We start from the raw sequence: 19,576 nt of genomic DNA, 5'->3' as shown, positions 1-19,576 counted from the left end.
GCCTTTAAGACCCCAGGCACTATATCTTTTGATAGCCAGGCACCATCAGCTTTCTTCAACACATTTGCTAGTGCACACATTTGTCGTCAGCAATCGTGTCAGGAAGGTGTGCATCATGGAATGCCAATTTAACAGAACAAGATGTTCTTGCATTGAGGGAGTACTTGAGTGGGGGTCTAATGTCCATCTGCTGCCTTAATACTAAACCTATAAATACATTTGGCTCTTAATGGGCTTCGGAAAGAAAGACGCAGGAAGAACAAGAGTAGGAGAGGAGAATGATGTACTCTTGGTCTAGAAGAAGGAGCTTGGTAGGTTACCAAAAGATGGCTCCAAGGGATAAAAGACCTGGTCATTTGCTTCCATATCAACATCGAATCCCCTCCCCAGAGGAAAAACAACAGAAAAGTGATGAAGAGCAACAGAGGATGATGTAAGACATGAAAATAATAATCTAGAATTTATTAAGGGTTTTTGAAGGAGGGCGGGCAAGGGAGGGAGGGGGATAATGAGGAGCTGATATCAAGGGCTCAAGGTGAAAGAAAATGCTTTGAAAATGATGATGGCGGCATACGTGCAAATGTGCTTGACACAATAGGCGTATGTATGGATTGTGATAAGAGATGTAAGAGCCCCCAATAAAAGTATTAAATAAAATAAATCAATAAATTTCACCCCTTGGGGTGGGGGGTAGTTTTCAGCCAAGAAAATCGTATAGGGCAGTTTCACTCTGCCACATGGGCCTTCTGTGCGTCGAAACCAACTCAACTGGGTCTACCAACAAGAAGCTGGTCTAGAAGGGACCTTCCAATTGCTTGATTTAGTTGTTTCCCATGGAGGCTGGGAGCTAATGAGTGACGTGATGACAAAGGACATGCAGAGTTAGCATTAGAGTCATCACTGAAAGCCAGACCTTCCCACATCCCCGACCAGACCCAGGGGGAGAAAGGGTCTAACGGTCCCCCTTGGGGATGGGGTAGAACTTGAGGATGAGCAGTGACAGTGGAGCATTGCTTAGGTGAGAACTCTGCAGTCAGACAGTCTGACTACAACAACCCCAGGCCCCAGTACCTGGCCAGATGATTGACTCCTGAAGCAAAAGAATAATCGTCTGTGTGCCGCTGCTTTTGTTACTTCCTGTCGAGTCATCTCTGACTTATGGAGGCGGGATGCATAGCACAAGCTAGCCTTGCTTCATCCCCATGTCCCCTGGGATGCTGGAGTACATTGCTGCCTTTCAATAGAGGGGGCTGCATCATCTTCCAGCACCCATATTATGCAGGGTTTTCATTAGCTAATTTTTAGAAGTAGATCAACAGGCCTTTTTACCATCTGAAATAGTCTGGAAATTTTGTTGAAATCTGTCCACCATGGATGACTGATGGCTGTATAAAAATTATAGAGCTAATGTTATGAGGGTGTTTACTATGTGTGATAAGTACTTTACATATATTAGCCTTTAGATTAGATTTTTATCTATCTGTAACCCAGAAAGTTCTCAACAAATATAACATTTGATCAATAATTAAATGCTAGAATATTTAATAATAAATAATCTCTAAATGTCAGTGATGTATATGGGGGAAAATACAAAGATTCTTATTATAGTCCTGATATACTATCATAAACTAATGTTTTAACAGTCTTATTGATAAATAATTCACATATACAAGTCAGGGGTTCAAATACATCAGAAAGAGCTTTGTAATCTTCACCTCAATCAATTTTGGAACATTTTCTACTTTCTTGTACTCATTATTATTAGCTCCTAGTTTCCTCCCACCCTCCACTGCCATAACCATAAGACTATTGATCCATTTATTAGTGCTAATATGTAAATTAGATTTACATATCCTGAATTTCATATAGAGAAAAACATACCAAAAGAACAGCAATAGCAAAATAAAACAGAAAAGCCTCCATCAAAAAGAAAGTAGAAAGTAATAAAAACTAGAAGAAATTTTAAAATGAGTCAAAATGAAGACCAAATTATAAGATGTTAAATTTCCCCCTAAGTACATCTGCATTAGTCCAATGTCCAATGCATTCTGTCTGGTGGTATTGTAATAATGAAGACATTTTAAAAGTTAGAAATTATATATGTCAGATTTTAGCACAGTGCTCAGCATTCAAAATAGTAGCTGTAATAATTAGTACTACAAAATGCAGAACTGCTATTATACCTACATCAGGTAAAAAAAATCTGAAATACTTCCAACCCACTATTCCAGGCTAAGACAGATGATTTTTTGTCCTTTCCAGTTTATTTAAAAATGACAAAGCCAGTGTATTAAGATAATGCTCTATCTCCAGGATTGTGTTGTTCAACGATGATCCCTTGAATACTCCCAAACAGCCCCAGGAGCTGGGTGGATATCTGTATTTTACAGGGATGGAAACAGAGGCTCAGAATTTTAAAGGATGTTATCCACAGTCAACTTGCTATTTGTGACCAAGTCAGAATTCCCACGCAGTTAGACTACTGAACTCTAGGCTTTTCAAAGCTATTCTATTCTGAAAAGAAAAAATGCGTGACAGTGCAGGAGGTGGAGTCGAGAGCTTTATTATATTTAAATAGGCTTAACTCTGGGTCAGTGCCCTGTCAAAAACCATCAGAGACCTCACAAAACTTTTGTTGAGATGGATTATGCTTACAGATGTTTTCCACATCATATATGAATGCTGAGAAATATTTATATTCATTTATTTTCCCAGGAAGGATAATGAACACATTGCATGTAAACACAAGTAACACGTTTTTATTTTTTTTAAGTTTCTAGATCTCTCAGATCTCCTGGCCATCGGGGCAAGTCCCCGTCATGTCATTGCGACCCTGTGGGACAGAGTAGCACTGTCCCTGTGGGTTTCTGAGATGTTCAGTCTTTACAGGAGCGGACAACCGCAACTTTCTCCTGTGGAGCTCCTAGTGGATTCAAACCACTGGCCCTGTGGTTAGGGTATTAGTGCCACAATGCCACCAGAGCTCTTTTTCAGAATTAAAAAAAAAATCTTTTTCATGATAACAATGGTTTTACTTTACATTTTTTGCAAAACTCTTTAATGGCTGATGAAATAGAAGATAGCTATATTCTCCTAAGTGCTTCTGCCTTCTGTCGGTTGGTACATCACATGCCCAAATCCTCGGCAAAACTCCCTGAGCACTCAGGGGGGAAACAGAATGAAAATGACTAGAAATGTTTAGGCACATTTTAAAAATACTTTGATTATAGAGAAGTTGGGGGGGCGCCTATGGAGTGATACTCAAAATCATAAAAGAGACCAGGCTTACTGGTAGGATAGAGGCTGGTGGAACCCCAGAGGTTTGAAACTGAACTCGCTCCCTATTATGCTCAACTTTCAGCATAATAGTAGACAGGTCTCTAAGGGCAACAGTATTAGGGAGATTCACATGCCTTAGAATGATCAATCATTTGAGATCAAAAGGTGTGTATCAGGACCGCACCATTTCATCACACTATTTAGCCTGTATGCCAAGCGAATAATCTGAGCAGTTGTACTCTTATAAAGAAGAATGCCGAAGCAAGGAGGAAGGAGGAATTATTAAACATCTTGGATATGCAGATGAAATAACCTTGCTCACTGAAAGCAAAGATGTCTACTTGCTGATGAAGATCAAATACTGCAGCTTTTAGTATGGATTATACCTCAGCCTAAAGAAAGCAAAAATCTCTGCAATGGGACCAATAAGCAACATCAGCACCAGAGGAGAAAAGTTGAAAGTTGAAATAAGTTTCATTTTATTTGAAGCTATAATCAACGTCCATGAAGGCCACAGTCAGGAAATCAAACATCATAACTTGAGCCAATCGGCTGCAAAAGATATCTTAAAAGAATTAAAGGCAAAGATATCCCTTTTCAGACTCCTACTCAAGCCATGGTATTGTCCATTGCCTCAGACCCACCTGAAAGCTGGAGAATGCAGAAGAATCCAGTTCTTTGAATTATAGTGCTGGTAAAGCTTATTGCATAAGCCACGGGTGCAAGGAAAACAAAGAAATCTGTTGTGGAAGACCAACGGCCAAAAGGTGGCACTTAACATATTTTGGACATGTTATCAGTGAGGACCTTCCATGGAAAAGGTCATCTTGCTTAGTAGGGGGTCAGCTAAAGAGGAAAGCCCTTAGTGAGATGGATTGACAGACAGACTAGCCATAACCATGGGCTCAAACACAGGAAAGATCGTGGGGCTGGAGCAGGATGGAACAGTGGTTTGTTCTGCTGTACCCAGGCTTGCTATGATTTGGAACAAATTCAACAGCAACCAACAACAAGAATAATAGCCCTAGTCATATGCAGGGTACCGCAAGAGTACTGGAAATCTTCTATAAGATGAAAAATAATGTGGTTTACAATTTGGATAATGCTAAGAAACTTGAGAAGTTAAGTCATTTGCTTATGTCTGGGACGGTATCTTCAGAAGGTTTTGTCTCAGAAGTAACACTTCTCCTTCTTGCTGTTAAGAGCGCTAGTGCTGTAGAGGTTTCAAACCCACTGGTCACTCTTTGGGGGAAACATGATGAGGCTGGCTCCTGTAATGATTTAAAGCAGGGGTCCTCAAACTTTTTAAACAGGGGGCCAGTTCACTGTCCCACAGACCGTTGGAGGGCTGGACGATAGTTTTTTTAAAAATCTATGAAAAAATTCCTATGCACACTGCACATATCTTATTTTGAAGTAAAAAACAAACAGGGGCAAAAATACCTGGAGGACCGGATAAATGTCCTCGGTGGGCCGCATGTGGCCCACGGGCCGTAGTTTGAGGACTCCTGATTTAAAGCCTCTGAACTCAAAGGAGCAGTTCTGTTCTGCCCATTAGGGTTACTATGTGTAAGAGACAACTTGATAGTGAGTTTGAGTTTGGGTTCTTGCTGTTAAAAACAAAAAGGAAAGAACATTTATATATCACATCTGGTTTTTGCTAAGTTGTGTGTTCCAATTCTTTTTCCTCTACAAAACAATTTAGCCATGGAAAATTATTTTAACAAACTTTCCTGACCTCTAATAATTCTAAGCTTGACCTAGTAGTCTAGGCACTCTCAAAAAAATTCTACCTGAAAAATGACCTAATTTCACAGACACGTTACTCAAGCTCATGAAATGACGACGAAGCATCATTTCAGGAGCAACATTGATCAACTCGTTTTGAATCTTTCAAAATTAAAAATATCCACAATCACAAGAATGAGCAGCAACACTCAAAGACAGTTTAAGCCCCATGGTCATGGCCAGTTGGACCAAAGTCCAAAATAGTCATTTGATTGCAAACTATATAAAAGTGATTTATTGAAATTATAGTGAAGTTCCCAAATCTGATGAGAGAAGAAACAGGAGTATTAACACGATGTCTAAGACCAGTTCCTGGATGATGACTTTCAAGGAGCCCTGGTGGTATAGCGGTTCCACATTGGGCTCCGCAGTTTGGAACCCCCAGCTGCTCTTTGGTAGAAAGGTGGCATTCTAGTCCCATAGAGTTACAGTTTGGGAAACTCCCAGGGACATCGAGTGCATGGCAGTGAGGGTGCTTTCATGCAGCAAGTCTTTGCTGAAGTCCCCGTGCCCTGAGGAAAAGACAATATGGACAAGTTCCTCAGGAAACAGTTGCTGGAACATGGAAACACTGAATCCCAGGCACTAATGGACCAAAGAAACATCAGCTTCCTTGTCCCTGAGATCAGAACTAGATTGTGTCCTGCTACCCTGATCAACCACTCTGAAAGACTTCACATTAGATGGTCCTGGATAGGGTGGTAGAAAAATATAAAACAAAACTCAAAATCATAGAGAAGACCAGACTTTCTGGCCTGAGAGGGTCTGTGAGAAGCCCCGAGACTCTGGTCCTTAGATGCCCTTCATACCTGGAACAAAACTCACTGTCCACCTTTTCTCAGGGCCCAACCTTTAGCCAAACAATAGACAATTCTATACGGTGAACAATAGCACTAGGGAGATAGAACCTCCTTAAAGTGTTCAACCATTTGAGATTAAAAAAAAAAAAGAGGAACGGCTGTCCGAGGATAAAGGAATGGAAAAACCGTAAACACCAGGAGGAAGTGGGGATGAGTGGGAATGGAAATCAATGACATGAAACAAAATGTGTAGGAATTGTTGAATGGAAAATTGATTTGCTCTGTAAACCTTCGCCCAAATGACCAGCTAGAGTTAGAGGAGAAAAGGTGAACATGAAGGTAGCTTGTTGCACTAGAAAACTGTGTCCTGGCCGAACCGCACTGACCGGGGTGTCTTCATTCTACCAGGTTCTTCGTAGCAGCAGTCTGCTCGAGTCCACAGATTACTGGTTGCAGAATCAGAGGACACCCTGCCAAATTGGTTTTGTGGAAGACAAGTCCGAAAACTGTGCTTCTGTAAGTACCCAGAATGCTCGGGATATGGTTCTGATGAGCCAGGGGCATGCGCAGAGGTTTCATAATTCATTAGCACAAGCCTGTGACACATCCTTTGGACACCCTCTACCTGGTTTGTATGAACTACACACAGAGTTCGTGGTGCTGAGCCAGGTTTTCAAGTTTCTACCGTGAATGAATGTGATCAATTCACTGAAGAGGAAAACAAATGCACACACACACACAGACACAGATATATTTTAAACATCACTAAGGAAAACATTCAGGACGAGAATTGTATGATGAGAACTAAAACTTTCTTGGAGTCTTCTCAATCGATTCTATAGTCCCTGCTACAGTTTTCCAATGTGAAAATTGTATAAAAATTGTCCACCACTCTTATAAGGGATAGTCATTATTTGAAGTAGGCATGCATTCTAATACAGTGGGGCTTACAGAATACCTGCTTACAGAATCTTCCTTTTCAGGAAAGAGCTGTTCTTACAGGTAAACAATACAACTCATGCAGTTTAGAGAATGGCTAGAACTTGCGTATGTCAAATGTGCCCTTTCCTGTATGTTGAACAAAGTTGTATGTTTCCCTTCGAATGGAAGCCAGTCAAAGCATCTCAGTAGCAGTAAGGTTATTTTGTTTCATTTTAATTTTTCTGAGATCTTTAAAAATATATCGTTGCGCTTTGGGTGAAAGTTAACAAAGCAAATCAATAAATATTCCATTCAACCATTCCTGCACATTAGGTCTCATGACATGGACTGTAATCCAAACAATATCATCCTGCCTTTTGATCTCAAATGCTCAAACTCCTTGATAATCCTAAGGAGTGCACACCCCCTTAATGTTACTGCTCACCCTACAGACTTTTCTATTTTGGGGGGCTAAAGGTTGAGTGAGTGCATTCATTTCCAGGCTTGAAGCTGCCTAAAGGCCATAGTCTCAGGAGTTCCACTCCACCCAGTGAGTCTGGTCTTTCTTATGCTTCAAGGTTGTGTTGCATATTTTTCTTCTGCTTTACCTAGGACCTTGTAATGTGTCCCTTTGAGAGTAGTGGGTTCCGGGGACCATCTAATTCCACTGGTGTCAAAGTCTTAGAGTCTAAGGTTCTGGGGAACCAAACATCTAACCTTTCTGGGGTCATGATTACAGAGATTGAGGGGTGAAAAGTGTTTCCAAAGATGAAGGAAATGCAAGTCTTGGGACTAAATTAAGAGCATCAGCTCTGAGCTATTCCTGGAAGTAAGTCGCATGCCAGCATTTCTGTTTCCAGCCAAGGGGAAAGATAGGGGGAAAAAGAAGAAACTGAAAATGAGATAGGTAGTCTTTTTCTCTCTAATGAACACAACCAGAACTGGCAGACAGAGGATATAAAACTTTGTACTTTCCTCACTGCAGAGGCCCCCACCTGGCCTGTCTAGCCCATTCAACACACTGAATTCAATCCCTTTGTTGAGGCTAATCACTATGATTACCCTTCTTCTATTTAGTACATTTGATTCTTTTTCCAAGAAACTTGCGGCAGGCTAAAAATCTTTGGGGGGAAATTAAAAGGATTAGGTGGACGGTAATTGAATAGAGCCCCATCTTTGCTAATCCAATTCTGCGAAGAGTTGGAAAATCCAGGCATTTGCTGACACTGACCATTAATTACACAGTGCTATATAGTTAAAAGAGAGAGAGAGAAGAAGAAGAAGGAGAAGAGAAAGAAAGAAAGAAAGAAAGAAAGAAAGAAAGAAAGAAAGAAAGAAAGAAAGAAAGAAAGAAAGAAAGAAAGAAAGAAAAACAAATGGACCATGAATACCCCCATGTCCACGAGGTGGCCAAAGTTGTCACCTGAGCAGTCTCGGAATCACGAAGTGCCCCACAAAAGTAAAGGCATTCCAGCTTGGCGTGAGGGAGGGCAAGGAGGTCTTTTCTAAGTGTTATGTCTTTGAGGCCTGAATTGCAAATCTCAATGAGAAAGGTTAACCTTTCTAATTAAATGTAAGGATTGCCATGGGATCATCCAGTGTGGAGGCACAGTGATTTAAGGACTGGTGATATCTGAAAGGTTGGTGGTTCAAACTCACCAACCACTCCACCGGAGAAAGATGAGGCTGTCTGCTCTGGGAATGATGTACAGTTTTGGAATCCCTAGGGAGCAGATTTATTCTATCCCATAGGGTTGTCTGAATCAGAATTGACTTGATGGCAGTGAGATTTTTTTTTAATATGTAAGAAAGCAATCCTCCCATCCCTCACCAATCCCAATAGAATCAAATACAGACTTGGAGCAACCCACCTTGCTGTTTGCTCCATGGTTACGGTCTAGGAATAGTTGGCCACTAAGGAGGCTGATCTGATTCATCCCGCTTCCTGAGTTATTTCTATTCTTAGAAAAAAAAATTTTTTAAGGAGGGGGAGAATCTAAACATGGATTAAAAATATATTGGGAGACTAATATTTCCCCCACAGTTCATAATATATAAAATGGACCTAAGCTCTGAAAATTATCCATATATCCTAAACCTAACAGGCATCTAAGGAGCCCTATAGGAAAAACTAGCCCTAATTGTTAAAAAATATCCTATGGTCACTTTAAATTTTTTCCAAATCCTTTTCTCTTTCTTGCTAAGCACAGATTTCTAGAGTGGACCGACCCTACTTACCGCTTAGCTTCGGATATTGCTGTGGGAGAAATATGAATTCAAGGAGAAATAGAGGTAAACTATAATAATTATTAACCCGGACAGGGAGCTTTGTGAAAATAAAATAGCTACATGGGAGGAGGAGCCAAAGTGGCCAAGGAAAAAGTATGGAATTTAATGTTGAAATCAATTCTCCACACCAGCAGGAAAATAGAATTTTAATTTAAAGAGGAAAAAAATTTAAAAACAAACAAACTAGATCTGGAAATAATGTCCTCATTAAACTTTAATTTTTTTAAATGGAATTTCCCTCCATTATCCCAAATGTAACCCCCTTTACAGCTCATCACAATTGAATCTGAGGACCCAGCAACCACAGTGCCCCTTCCTGTATGATGTTGTATTTGCTTCCTGGAATTGGTGGTGGCTGCTAAGGGTAAGGTCGCGGGTTTGAAGTCCACCGCTGCCCCCAAGGGCATGGTGAAGCAGGCTGCCTCTGGAAAGAGCACAGTGTCAGGAGCCTCTGGAGAGGTTCTCTCTGCCCTCGGGTTGCCCGGAGTCAGAATCCACTCAACAGCAATTGGTTTGGTTTGCTTTTGAAAAAGCTGTTCTTGGTTCTTGGAGACATTGCCCTGAATTCACCATCATTTCTTTCATTTCCGAACCATAGTTCATTACCAGCTTTTTCATACCAATTTTCCTTAGCTTCGTATTTTTCACAGTGATCTCCAAGTAGTCTGACATGTAGTTTCTTAGAACTAAATACCTCAGTAAGCCGATGTTTTCTGCGTTCAAGGTGACCATGTAAAGTTTCTATTGAGGACAAATATTGGGTGTGGGAAACTTTCTGTCTGAGACACTTTGGAGGAGTGAATGTCCACGTCCCAGGAAGAATGTTTTGAAGCATTAAATGAAGAGTGTGAATCATTGCCTCAGGGGAGAAATTACATCTATTTCACACCTAAAATGAGAAAATCAAGAGCAGTGTTTCAGCAGAAGTCCTGGTGTTGCAAGTATGGGGCTTCTAGCTGCAAGGTCAGCAGTTCAAACTCAAGAGCCACACCAAGAGAGAGAGATGAAACTGTTCCCCCAAAGATTTACCGTCTCAGAATCTCTTGGGAGAAGTTCCCCTCTGCCCTGGGAGGTCAATATGAGTCGGAATTGTTTCCGTGTCAGTGGGTTTAATTTTGTGTCTTGTATATCCCCTGAAAGCCCTTTCAGTTATCTTTCCAAAGACTTTCCAAAGGAAGGCCAGGTTTTCCTTTTGTCTAGATTTCTCCTATCAAATTATATGATTTTATTTCCTTTCTGAGTTGATATTCCTGGGGGCTGGGGGCCCCATGTGCTAACCTTCAACATGTAAACCAAAAGCAACAAAAGAAACAGCCTCGTTATTGAAATTAAGTGGGATGTGGAAGAGGATAATAGAGGCCAAAGCCAACCCCCAAACCCAACAGATGGGACATTATCTTAATAGAGGTCTTTAAGAAGTAGTTATTGGATGTTTCCACATGCTTGGCTTTCATTTTAATTAAAATCTCATCTAATTTTTTTTTAATCGGTTACTGCTTTTGCTGTTTACTAGAGTTTCCTGATAGCCTTTTCAGAAGCTGTCCTTTTGGTTTCGTGCTTTATTAAAATTATCCCCCTCACTTCTTTCTGTAGTTCCTATCAGGCTCTCTGCTTCACAGTCATTAAAGAGCCCTCATTACCATCCCCTAATGAATCACGCCCTCCTCCCCGATGCACTGGAATTGACACCATATCTGAAAATGAGCTCTGTTTGCCTGAAATGAGTAAATAGATAAAGCCAGCACTCGGGGAATCTTCCTCAACCCATAAATGACCTTGCAAAATTAAGCCATTTAGCAGCTGTTCTGTAGGCCTTGGCCAGCCCTGGTGGTGTAGTGGGCTAGGCAATGGACTGATAACTGCAAAGCCAGAGGTTTGAAACCAACTGCCCTTCCAAGAGAGAAAGATGAGGCTTTCTACTCCCATAAAGATTTATAGCCTTGGAAATCCACAGGGGCAGTTCTACTCTGTCTTATAGGATCGCTATGACTCAGATTTGACGAGATGGTTATGAATTTATATGGGGGCTGGGGAGTCTGTCAGTCTCAGATAATAATGCCACCAATGGCAATGACAAAAAGTGACATATCTGGTCACCAATTTTTATTTGATATTGTGCATTGAACTCTAACTGGGAAACTTTGACCATACTAAGGAAAGGGCAAAAACGATGATTTGTCAGCAGTAGATCATCCAACTTTGGTTAGCAGGCAAGGTAACTAACAGAGTGCAGGCAAAGAAATGGAAAGTATGCTGAATGTGCCACGAAATGCCCATAGAACAAACAAATCTGCCTTAGAAGAAATATAGCCAAAATATTCCTTAGAGTCAAGGATGGTGAGACTTCTCATGTAGAAAAGACTGGGTTCTCTAATCCTGTAAACAGTTACATTTTTGGAAACCCACAGGGGGTCGCTCTGTATCAGCATTGCAGCCGTGAGTTTGGGTTTAAACCCTGAATCCGTAAGCAACCTGGTGGCTTAGTGTGTTATATGTTGTATGTTGGGCTGCTAACTGCAAGTTCAAATCCACCAACCACACCATGGGAGAAAGGTGGTGCTTGCTACTCCGGTCAAGATTTACAGTCTCAGCTACCCACAAAGGCAGTTCTACGCTGGCCTGGAGGGCTGCCATGAGTCAGCATTGACTTGATGGCAATGAGTTGTTGCTGAGCTGAGAAACCCTGGACCAGCACTCATCATCTGACCTCCACTTCTTGGGACTTGAGTCAACAGCCTTCGATGTTTCCTGAGGACCTTCGGATTCATCCGCTTCTGCAGACTGAGAGGCAGGAGTCTGTCATTTGACTGGCTGATTTGGGATCCATTGGCCCTTGAATAGTCAAAAGAAGCCTTCAGCCGGATGTCTGACCCACAGACTTGGGTCCTGAGAAACTCTCCAACTGTGTATGCCATTTCCCTGTACTAAAAATCTCTCCATTCAAGGACAACAAAAAGTCCGTGGAAAAATTCCTTTTTCTTTCGATTCCATTTTTCCATGTGGTAGGGAGTTTCCATGCTACACGTCTTACTTGTTTTGCTTCTCGAGAGAAGCCGGCTTAGGACACTCGAGGTGTTGATGCCAGTGCAATAAAGAAGGATACACCCAACAATTGATGTTAGGCTATCAATTGATAAAAACTAGTATAATCCTCCTGCAGGACAATTTAAAGCAGTCATGCATATCGATGCACTTCTAGAAATGTGTCATCTAAAGAAATGATCAGAGTGGAGAGAAAGACTGGTATGAAATAGAGTTGGTGTGCCTTAGGAGAGGCAGCTCACGCAGTACAGTGGACAAATGTGGAACAACAGCTCTGGAGCCAAGCAGCTATGGCGTGAAGCCCACTTCTCTTCTCTTCAAGCTCTGGGACCTGGTACAACGTATTTAACCTTCACCTCTTCGTCTACAAAAAGGAGCTTTGCAACCACTTGACCAATAGACAATACCACGACAAACAGAACATCATGACGTTGTCAAGGATTTCTTTCTACTTGGATCTACAAAGCAGCAGGCAAGAAATCAAACTATATAATACATTGAGAAAATCATTTCCATAGTTGTTCTTTAAAGTGTTGAAGAGCCAAGATGTCACTTTGTGGACTAAGGTGTACCTGGCCCAAGTCATGGTGTTTCAGTAACCTCATGTGCATGTGGAAACTGGAAATGATGGAGGAAGATTGAAGGGGAATTGGAAGATTTGAATTATGATGTTGATGAGGAATATTGAAAGCACATGAACTATCAGAAGAATAAATAAACCTGTCTTGGAGGAGGTGTGACAAAGCCAGAATGCTCCTTAGAAGCAAGAACGGTGAGCTTTTATCTTGGGAATTTTGCACATGCTGCTGCAGAGACCAGTCCCTGGGAAAGAAGATCCTGCTAGTACTCCATGTAATTTCAGTCTTCGGTTTGCAGGTGTGTTTGATGTAGCGTCTAGTTCACCTAGTGAGTTTCTACATCAGGTCCCTCTGGTATGGCTGTTGTTAATGGGGCTAGGTGCTGATGGGTAGATGTAGACTCAGAAACCCCTGTGACAGAGTAGAACATCCCCACAGGGTTTTCCAGGCTGTAATCTTTATTGAAACAATTTACCAGGTCTTTTCTTGTGAAGTCACCAAATGGGCACAAGCCACCAATTCATGGGTAAGTACCCAAGTGCTAATATACCATCAGTTTTATTAAGCAAGGCTTCTTAATGAATTTGGATGAAGGAATGAGAGACATCAAAGATAACTCCTGTGTGTTCAACCTCCATTTCTGGTGGATGGGAGGGGCGTTGCCTGGGATGGAGAAGACTCTGGGATGGAGGGGCAGGGTGGAGTTGAGTGCACGCAAAGGGATGCTGAGTCCTCCAATTGCAAATGTGAGGTTGGCAGTTGGATCTATAGGTTGGAGCTACTGGCAGTCAGAGCAAGAGATAGAGATTTGAGGTTCCTCAAGAAGAAGGTGGTTCAAAGCTCAGGGACAGGAGATCAACCAAGCCAATGAGTGTTTGTAAATAGACCAGGAAGCTAAGGACTGGGTTCTGGGCATTCTCATATTACGTGTTCTGTTGGTGATTATTCCCAAGGGTCCCAAATAGCAAGAAATGATGATTTTAGCACTGATGCCTGAGTTTCAAAGACATAATGAAATATTTTATGTATCTTGACCTTTTTGTTACTAAAAATAGACCAGTGGATCCAAGTACACTTTAAAATACCTGGGTGTTTATAGCATTTCCTGCTTTTACATATATGTATTCATTTTGACAGAAGAACGCTTTATTAAAATATCTCAGAGTAGTTTTGTGCTTCCAATTTCATGCAATCCCTGCTATTATGACAATTTTCTCCTGAGTGGAAAGCTTCTCAATCAAGACAAACCAACAACAGTATGCAATGTCTCATTAAAATCGCTTTAAGTTTCAAGAAGAGTCACAACTTCATTTTCTATTTTGTTGGAAGATGTATTTGTGTGGATTCACATGTCTGTCTTATTCGGTTCTACTAAAATCTCAGCAAAACTAGTTATAAATGTATAGTTTTAATGGATTTTTAAAACTACTTAGATTCTCAATTTTTAAAATGAATAAGAAGGAAAACAAATGGAAAATGGAGTGGGGGGCGGCTAATGACAAGCCTAGGCTGTTTTGCAACCTGTTTTCAGAAATTCTAAAAGCAGAATTTCTGTTTTGAAATATTGCAGAAACTCCAAGCCAAACCCACTGTCACTGAGCCCATTCCAGCTCATAGGCCAGAGTAGAAGTGCCCTGTGGATTTCCAAAGCTGTAACTTCTACTCGATCAGAAGACTCATCCTTCCAGAGCACAGCAGCTGGTGGCTTTGAACTGTTCCTTGTGGTTGGCGGTTGTTTCATTGTGGGCACTGCTCCACAGGAGAAATATGACACTGTCTGCTCCCCTAAAGATTTACAAAATCTGGGAAACCCTCTATAGCAGGGGTGTCAAACTGGCGGCCCGCAGGCCACAGAGATCATTTTTGTGGCCCACGACGCTCTGAAATAAAATGAAGATAGAAAAAAATGTTATGAAGAAATTGGCGCTTAGTGGAGATCAAGGCAATACCGTACACACAATTCCCTCGTTAACCCTTTAACTACCGAAGATGAGTAAAATCACCAAATCAAAGTTGCTCGTTTTAATTGAGTTTGACACCCCTGCTCTATAGGGTTCTCAGGAGTCAGCATGGCTAGGTGGCAGTGGGTTATCGTTAAGTGTGTAGAAGCACTATAAAAACACGTGCAATGTGGTGAGAATGACCAAAATGTGACCCAGAAGCACGGTGAGAACATATTGGTGGAAAACTGGTACTGATAGGTTTGCTCCAGGTCAGGTTGCCACAATCCTTCCGTTCTTAAGAAAGCCCCCTGTGTGTCAAGTGCAAAAGAGCAAATCACAATAAAGTGAGGTATCCCGGGACTTGCCAGAAACATCCAAACTGGGTGAAAGGGAGAAGGAAAAGCTGGCCCTTCGCAAAGAATGCCTCAGGCCAAATCCAAAGCAAGCACCCTGGCATTGAGTTGTTTCCAACTCACAGCAACACAAACTGCCCCGGTAGGTTTTCTGAGACCGTAGCTCCTTACAAATGTAGAGAATCTTATCTTCTCCAACAGAGTGACCCGTGATTTCACACAGCTGACCTTTCGGTTACCAGCACAATGAGTAACCCACTAGGCCACCAAGGTCCCTACAGTGCGTCGCAGTTTGGGCAAACAGAAACAGGGCACAGACTGCTTTCATCAGCAGGATCTGGGGCCCTGGTTCTCCTAAGGACCCAGCAATGAGTTCTTCTAAAGCAGGGCATCTCAGCCTGGCAGCAGTGGCATTGCTGCAGGGTGGGCTGTTCTGTGCCTTATAGAATGCTTACCAGCATCCCTGTCCCCCACCCACTAGAATTCAGCGGTTCTCAACCTGGGGGACAAATGACCCTTTCACAGGGGTCGCCCAATTCATAACAGTAGCAAAATGACAGTTATGAAGTAGCAATGAAAATAATGTTATGGTTGGGGGTCACCACAACCTGAGGAACTGTATTAAAGGGTCACAGCGTTAGGAAGGTTGAGAACCACTGCACTAGATCAATGCAGTAAGTAGCCCGTCTGCAAAGTTATAGCAACTGACAATAGCCTTGGGTATTTTCAAATACCCCTGGGGTGGGATGGTCACTTTCAGGTAGCAATTATTATTCTAAAGGGTCTCAGACTCTACACTCTTATCCTCCTTGAGGGACCTCCCATACAGACATTTCTACCCGAGCTGCCCCTTCACAGACAGCCTTCTCTTTGCCAAAGTGATTCCATTTTCCCTCCTCAAGGCCATACGCACCAAGAGGACAGCCTCAAATGGAATGGCCACTGAGGCAGTCCAGACAGTCAAGTTTCATGCACTTGCCACTAGGTCAGGATCAATCCATCTCCTGCTGTTGCCTCCTCTATCCGATAGAACCCATCGCCTGTGTCACACTGCACAGCCCGCATGCCCAGTGCTAGACTGACATCTACATTGACTTAGAACTTTTCTTTTATCCACCTTATTGTGATGATGACACAATTGTAGTCCTTGTGTACCATTGAATCTACTCCAACTCCTTGCGCCCTTAGTGGACAGAGTAGAACTACCCCCAGAAGGTTTCTCCTGGACTGTGGTCTTGATGGGACTGGATTGGCCCATTCTTTTCTCTTTCAGATTCATGGTAGTTTCGAACTGCTGACTGAGTGGCTGATCGTTTAGCAATTGCACCACCAAGACTCCCTAAATGTCCTAAATGACCATTTGAAAGCTTGAGAAAGGAAACCACCTTAATCCTACTACCTAAGGGGCCACCAATGACACCCAGGCTGTCAGTGACACCCATTCTCTTCCAGGCTTTCCCATGAGTGCGAGAATGGGCAGCTGCGTCTATGCAGCTCCAGCGCCTGGTAGCCAAAAAGGATGACCTAAAGCCTTCATGTTGGAGGATGAAAGGAAGAACAAAAATGAATAGGATTACAACCAGAAGGAGAGGTGGAAAGAATCCGATAAAATTATCTTTCAAATAGTAGTAGCCATGGTTGAATAAGCCCCCTTTGACCTCTTTTGATTCACACCCTCTGCTCTCATTCTACATTGTGTTAGTCTGGGTTGACTAGAGAAACAAATTCATAGGCACTCATATGTGTGTCAGAGAAAACTTTATATCAAAAAGCAATCGTATATTAAGAAAACATCCCAGGCCAGTCCAGATCAAGTCCATAAGTCAGATATTACCCCATATGTCAATACTAAACCATAAATTCCTCTTTAGATTCACATAACCATGCAATGAGTGGAAAGTCTTGTGGGTCCAGTAGTGGTGGAAACACCTCAGCACTGGTGTGGGTCTCCACATGGCCCCTCCAGCCCCAGGGCTCTGGCTCTATCAGCATAGCTCCATGTGGCTTGTCAGCAGGAAGATGAAGCAGTGTCCCCCGCCTCCAGAGAGAAATGTCTAAGCAGAGAGTCTGGGTCTGGCCTCCAGTGAGCTTTTATCTCCTTAGCACCTCCAAATGAGGTCATCAAGCTGTGACCTAATTGGCTGGCTAGACTCCACCCCTTCCCAAATTGATAGATTACGTAACTGCCACACACATCCAGACAACAAATGTTACCACGTTGACAGTAAAGGGTTCTCTGTAGTAAATTTCAATACAACTGGAAGTTTTATGGCAAAACATGTTCATTATGTTTTTACTTATCCTTTCTCAAGCCTGTGGCAACTGATATATAAAACAACAACATGAAGGTTAGTCAACGAAAAATGTCACCAAACATAACAAACTAAAGGAAAGATTTAATTGAGAAAACTCAATGTAAGGGGAGCTTTAAGGTCGTAAAAATAAGATGAACCTGGGCCATCAATGACATAAAAATCCTACCCTGAAATGGCACAATTATTATTGCTAAAGTTGGATTTGCGTCTACTGTAAGGATTTTTGTTTTCAGTATATATCCCTTGACTTTTATTGTGGCTATTCCTGTATTTTTTCTTCACTCATCTCTTTTACACTAAGTAAATACTTTCTAATATAAGATTTTAATTCCTGTAGCAATATTTTATCCTATATTTTTTGTCATTTCCTTAGTGGTTGTTTTAGAGCTTCCCATACATATTTTAATTTATCAGGACCTAAACAGAGACCTCACTTCTCTATAACTACTGCACTTCTGCGTAGCAACTGGGTTTTTCCTGTATTTGGTGAGGGCCTGGCTAGAATCCACACATATATCATGTGTCTGAGAAACTAATGCATGAAGAGGATTGCATTAAAAAAAACATATCTCTTATTTGCCTAAAAATATGAAGGTAGAGTCTCTTTTCCTATTATGTAACTGTGGTTATAAATATTATACCTATCAGTGTTAGAAGTCCAACAATACAAAGTAATTACAATAAAAAGCAACTATTTAAGTGAGGCATCAACCAACTCTGTGTAGCCAAGGATTGTAAATAATAAATTCCAAATTGAAAATAGGACATGATTTCAGAGCTTAAATTGCGAGCACTTGGTTTTCAGAAGGCTCTGGATAACAGTGGGTCCCCAAATGCATTTGCCGGGTCCCCACAAGGATTGTCTCCAGTGAATCTGCTCTGACAATGGTAGAAGGATGGGAATAGCCCTGTTATCAGGCAGAGAGCATTGTAACCCTGATTATGGAAGATGTAGTTCAGTTAAAATGTAGTACCTTATCATTGGATCTCCCTTTTGACCCATTTTTAACTAGTTCTAGTTTTTAATACTTCCTGCTTTCTTTTTGTTTCTTGTTGCAACTCGTAGATGCATGTGGCGTGATTGAAAAGCCATGGCATGGGTCAGGCTCACCTGAGTCTTCCTAGTAACATCTTGCTTTTCAAGACTCTAAAAAGGTCTTGTGCAGCATATTTACCAATCGCAAAGCATCTTTTGATCACTTGACTGCTGCTTCCATAAGTATTGATGGGGATCCAAGTGAGACAAAATCCTTGACAACTTCAGTCGTTTCTCCCTTTATCACGATGTTACCTATTCGTCCAGTGGTGAGGACTTTAGTCTTCTGGACAGTGGGTCATAATCCATATAGAAGATGGCAATCCTTGATCTTTATGAGCAAGAGCTTCAAGTCCTCCTCACTCTCAGCAACTCAATGGAGCTTCACATTATTTCATAATCAGCTTTACTTAAGTTATAGTTGACATCGGGAATGAGAGTTTTCCATAGGAATTAAGTCACTGAGGAAGAGCACCTCATTTTTCTCATGAAGTTCATGAGTGCCTGTTTGTAAAAAGGAAAAATGTGCCCTTCAGAGGGAACAAAATATTGAGGCTCCTTGAACATGAAGTCCAACTTGAGAAGATATTTTTGTTCATTTTCTTCTGAAAAGTCGACAATCCAAAACCCCATCAAACCACTGCTGCCAAGACCATTCTGGGTCACAGCAGCCCGGGTTTCTGAGGCTGTAAATCTTTACAGGAGCAGACAACCTCATCCTCCTCCCATGGAACACCTGTGGGCTGTGAACACCAGCCTTGCGCTCAGTGGTCCAATGCCTAACCTACGGCACCACCAGCACTCAGGTGTCTAGATGGATAGATAGATAGATGGATGGATGGATGGATGGATGGATGGATGGATGGATGGATGATAGATAGATAGATAGATAGATAGATAGATGGATAGATAGATAGACGATTTTTTTAGTTAGAATTGTATTTGTTTTTTATTAAATCATTTTATTGGGGGCTCCTACAGCCCTTATCACAATCCACACATTCATCCATTGCGTGAAGCACATTTGCACGCATGCTGCCATCATTTTCTTTTTTTTAAAAACCCGTATTATTTATTTATTTAATCGTTTTATTAGGGGCTCATACAACTCATCACAATACATACATACATCAGTTGTGTAAAGCACATTTGTACATTCATTGCCCTCATCGTTCTCAAAACATTTGCTCTCCATTTAAGCCCCTGGCATCAGGTCCTCATTTTTTCCCCTC

The 19,576-nt window shown here is 41.7% G+C and overlaps 1 protein-coding gene across 4 annotated transcripts in view; it reads left to right on the top strand.

The window, feature by feature from the left end:
• The window catches only part of LOC101645827 (SPHK1 interactor, AKAP domain containing), a 170,299-nt gene that overhangs the window by 73,641 nt on the left and 77,082 nt on the right, over positions 1 to 19,576 (top strand). For 3 of the 4 annotated variants that reach the window (XM_045294719.1, XM_045294718.1, XM_045294730.1), the window contains exon 3: positions 6,276 to 6,383. The exons of the other annotated variant lie outside the window; for it this stretch is intronic. In XM_045294719.1, coding sequence (XP_045150654.1) covers positions 6,276 to 6,383 — 108 coding nt within the window. The remainder of the gene's footprint in view (positions 1 to 6,275; positions 6,384 to 19,576) is intronic. 4 annotated transcript variants of the gene reach the window in all.

This window comes from Echinops telfairi, unplaced genomic scaffold (assembly GCF_000313985.2).
Source record: "Echinops telfairi isolate 266 unplaced genomic scaffold, ASM31398v2 ScPeMD7_3;HRSCAF=10, whole genome shotgun sequence".
Classification (NCBI taxonomy): Eukaryota; Metazoa; Chordata; class Mammalia; order Afrosoricida; family Tenrecidae; genus Echinops; species Echinops telfairi.
Note: the sequence above shows the minus strand (reverse complement) of the source record. Positions and strands in the feature narration are given on the sequence as shown.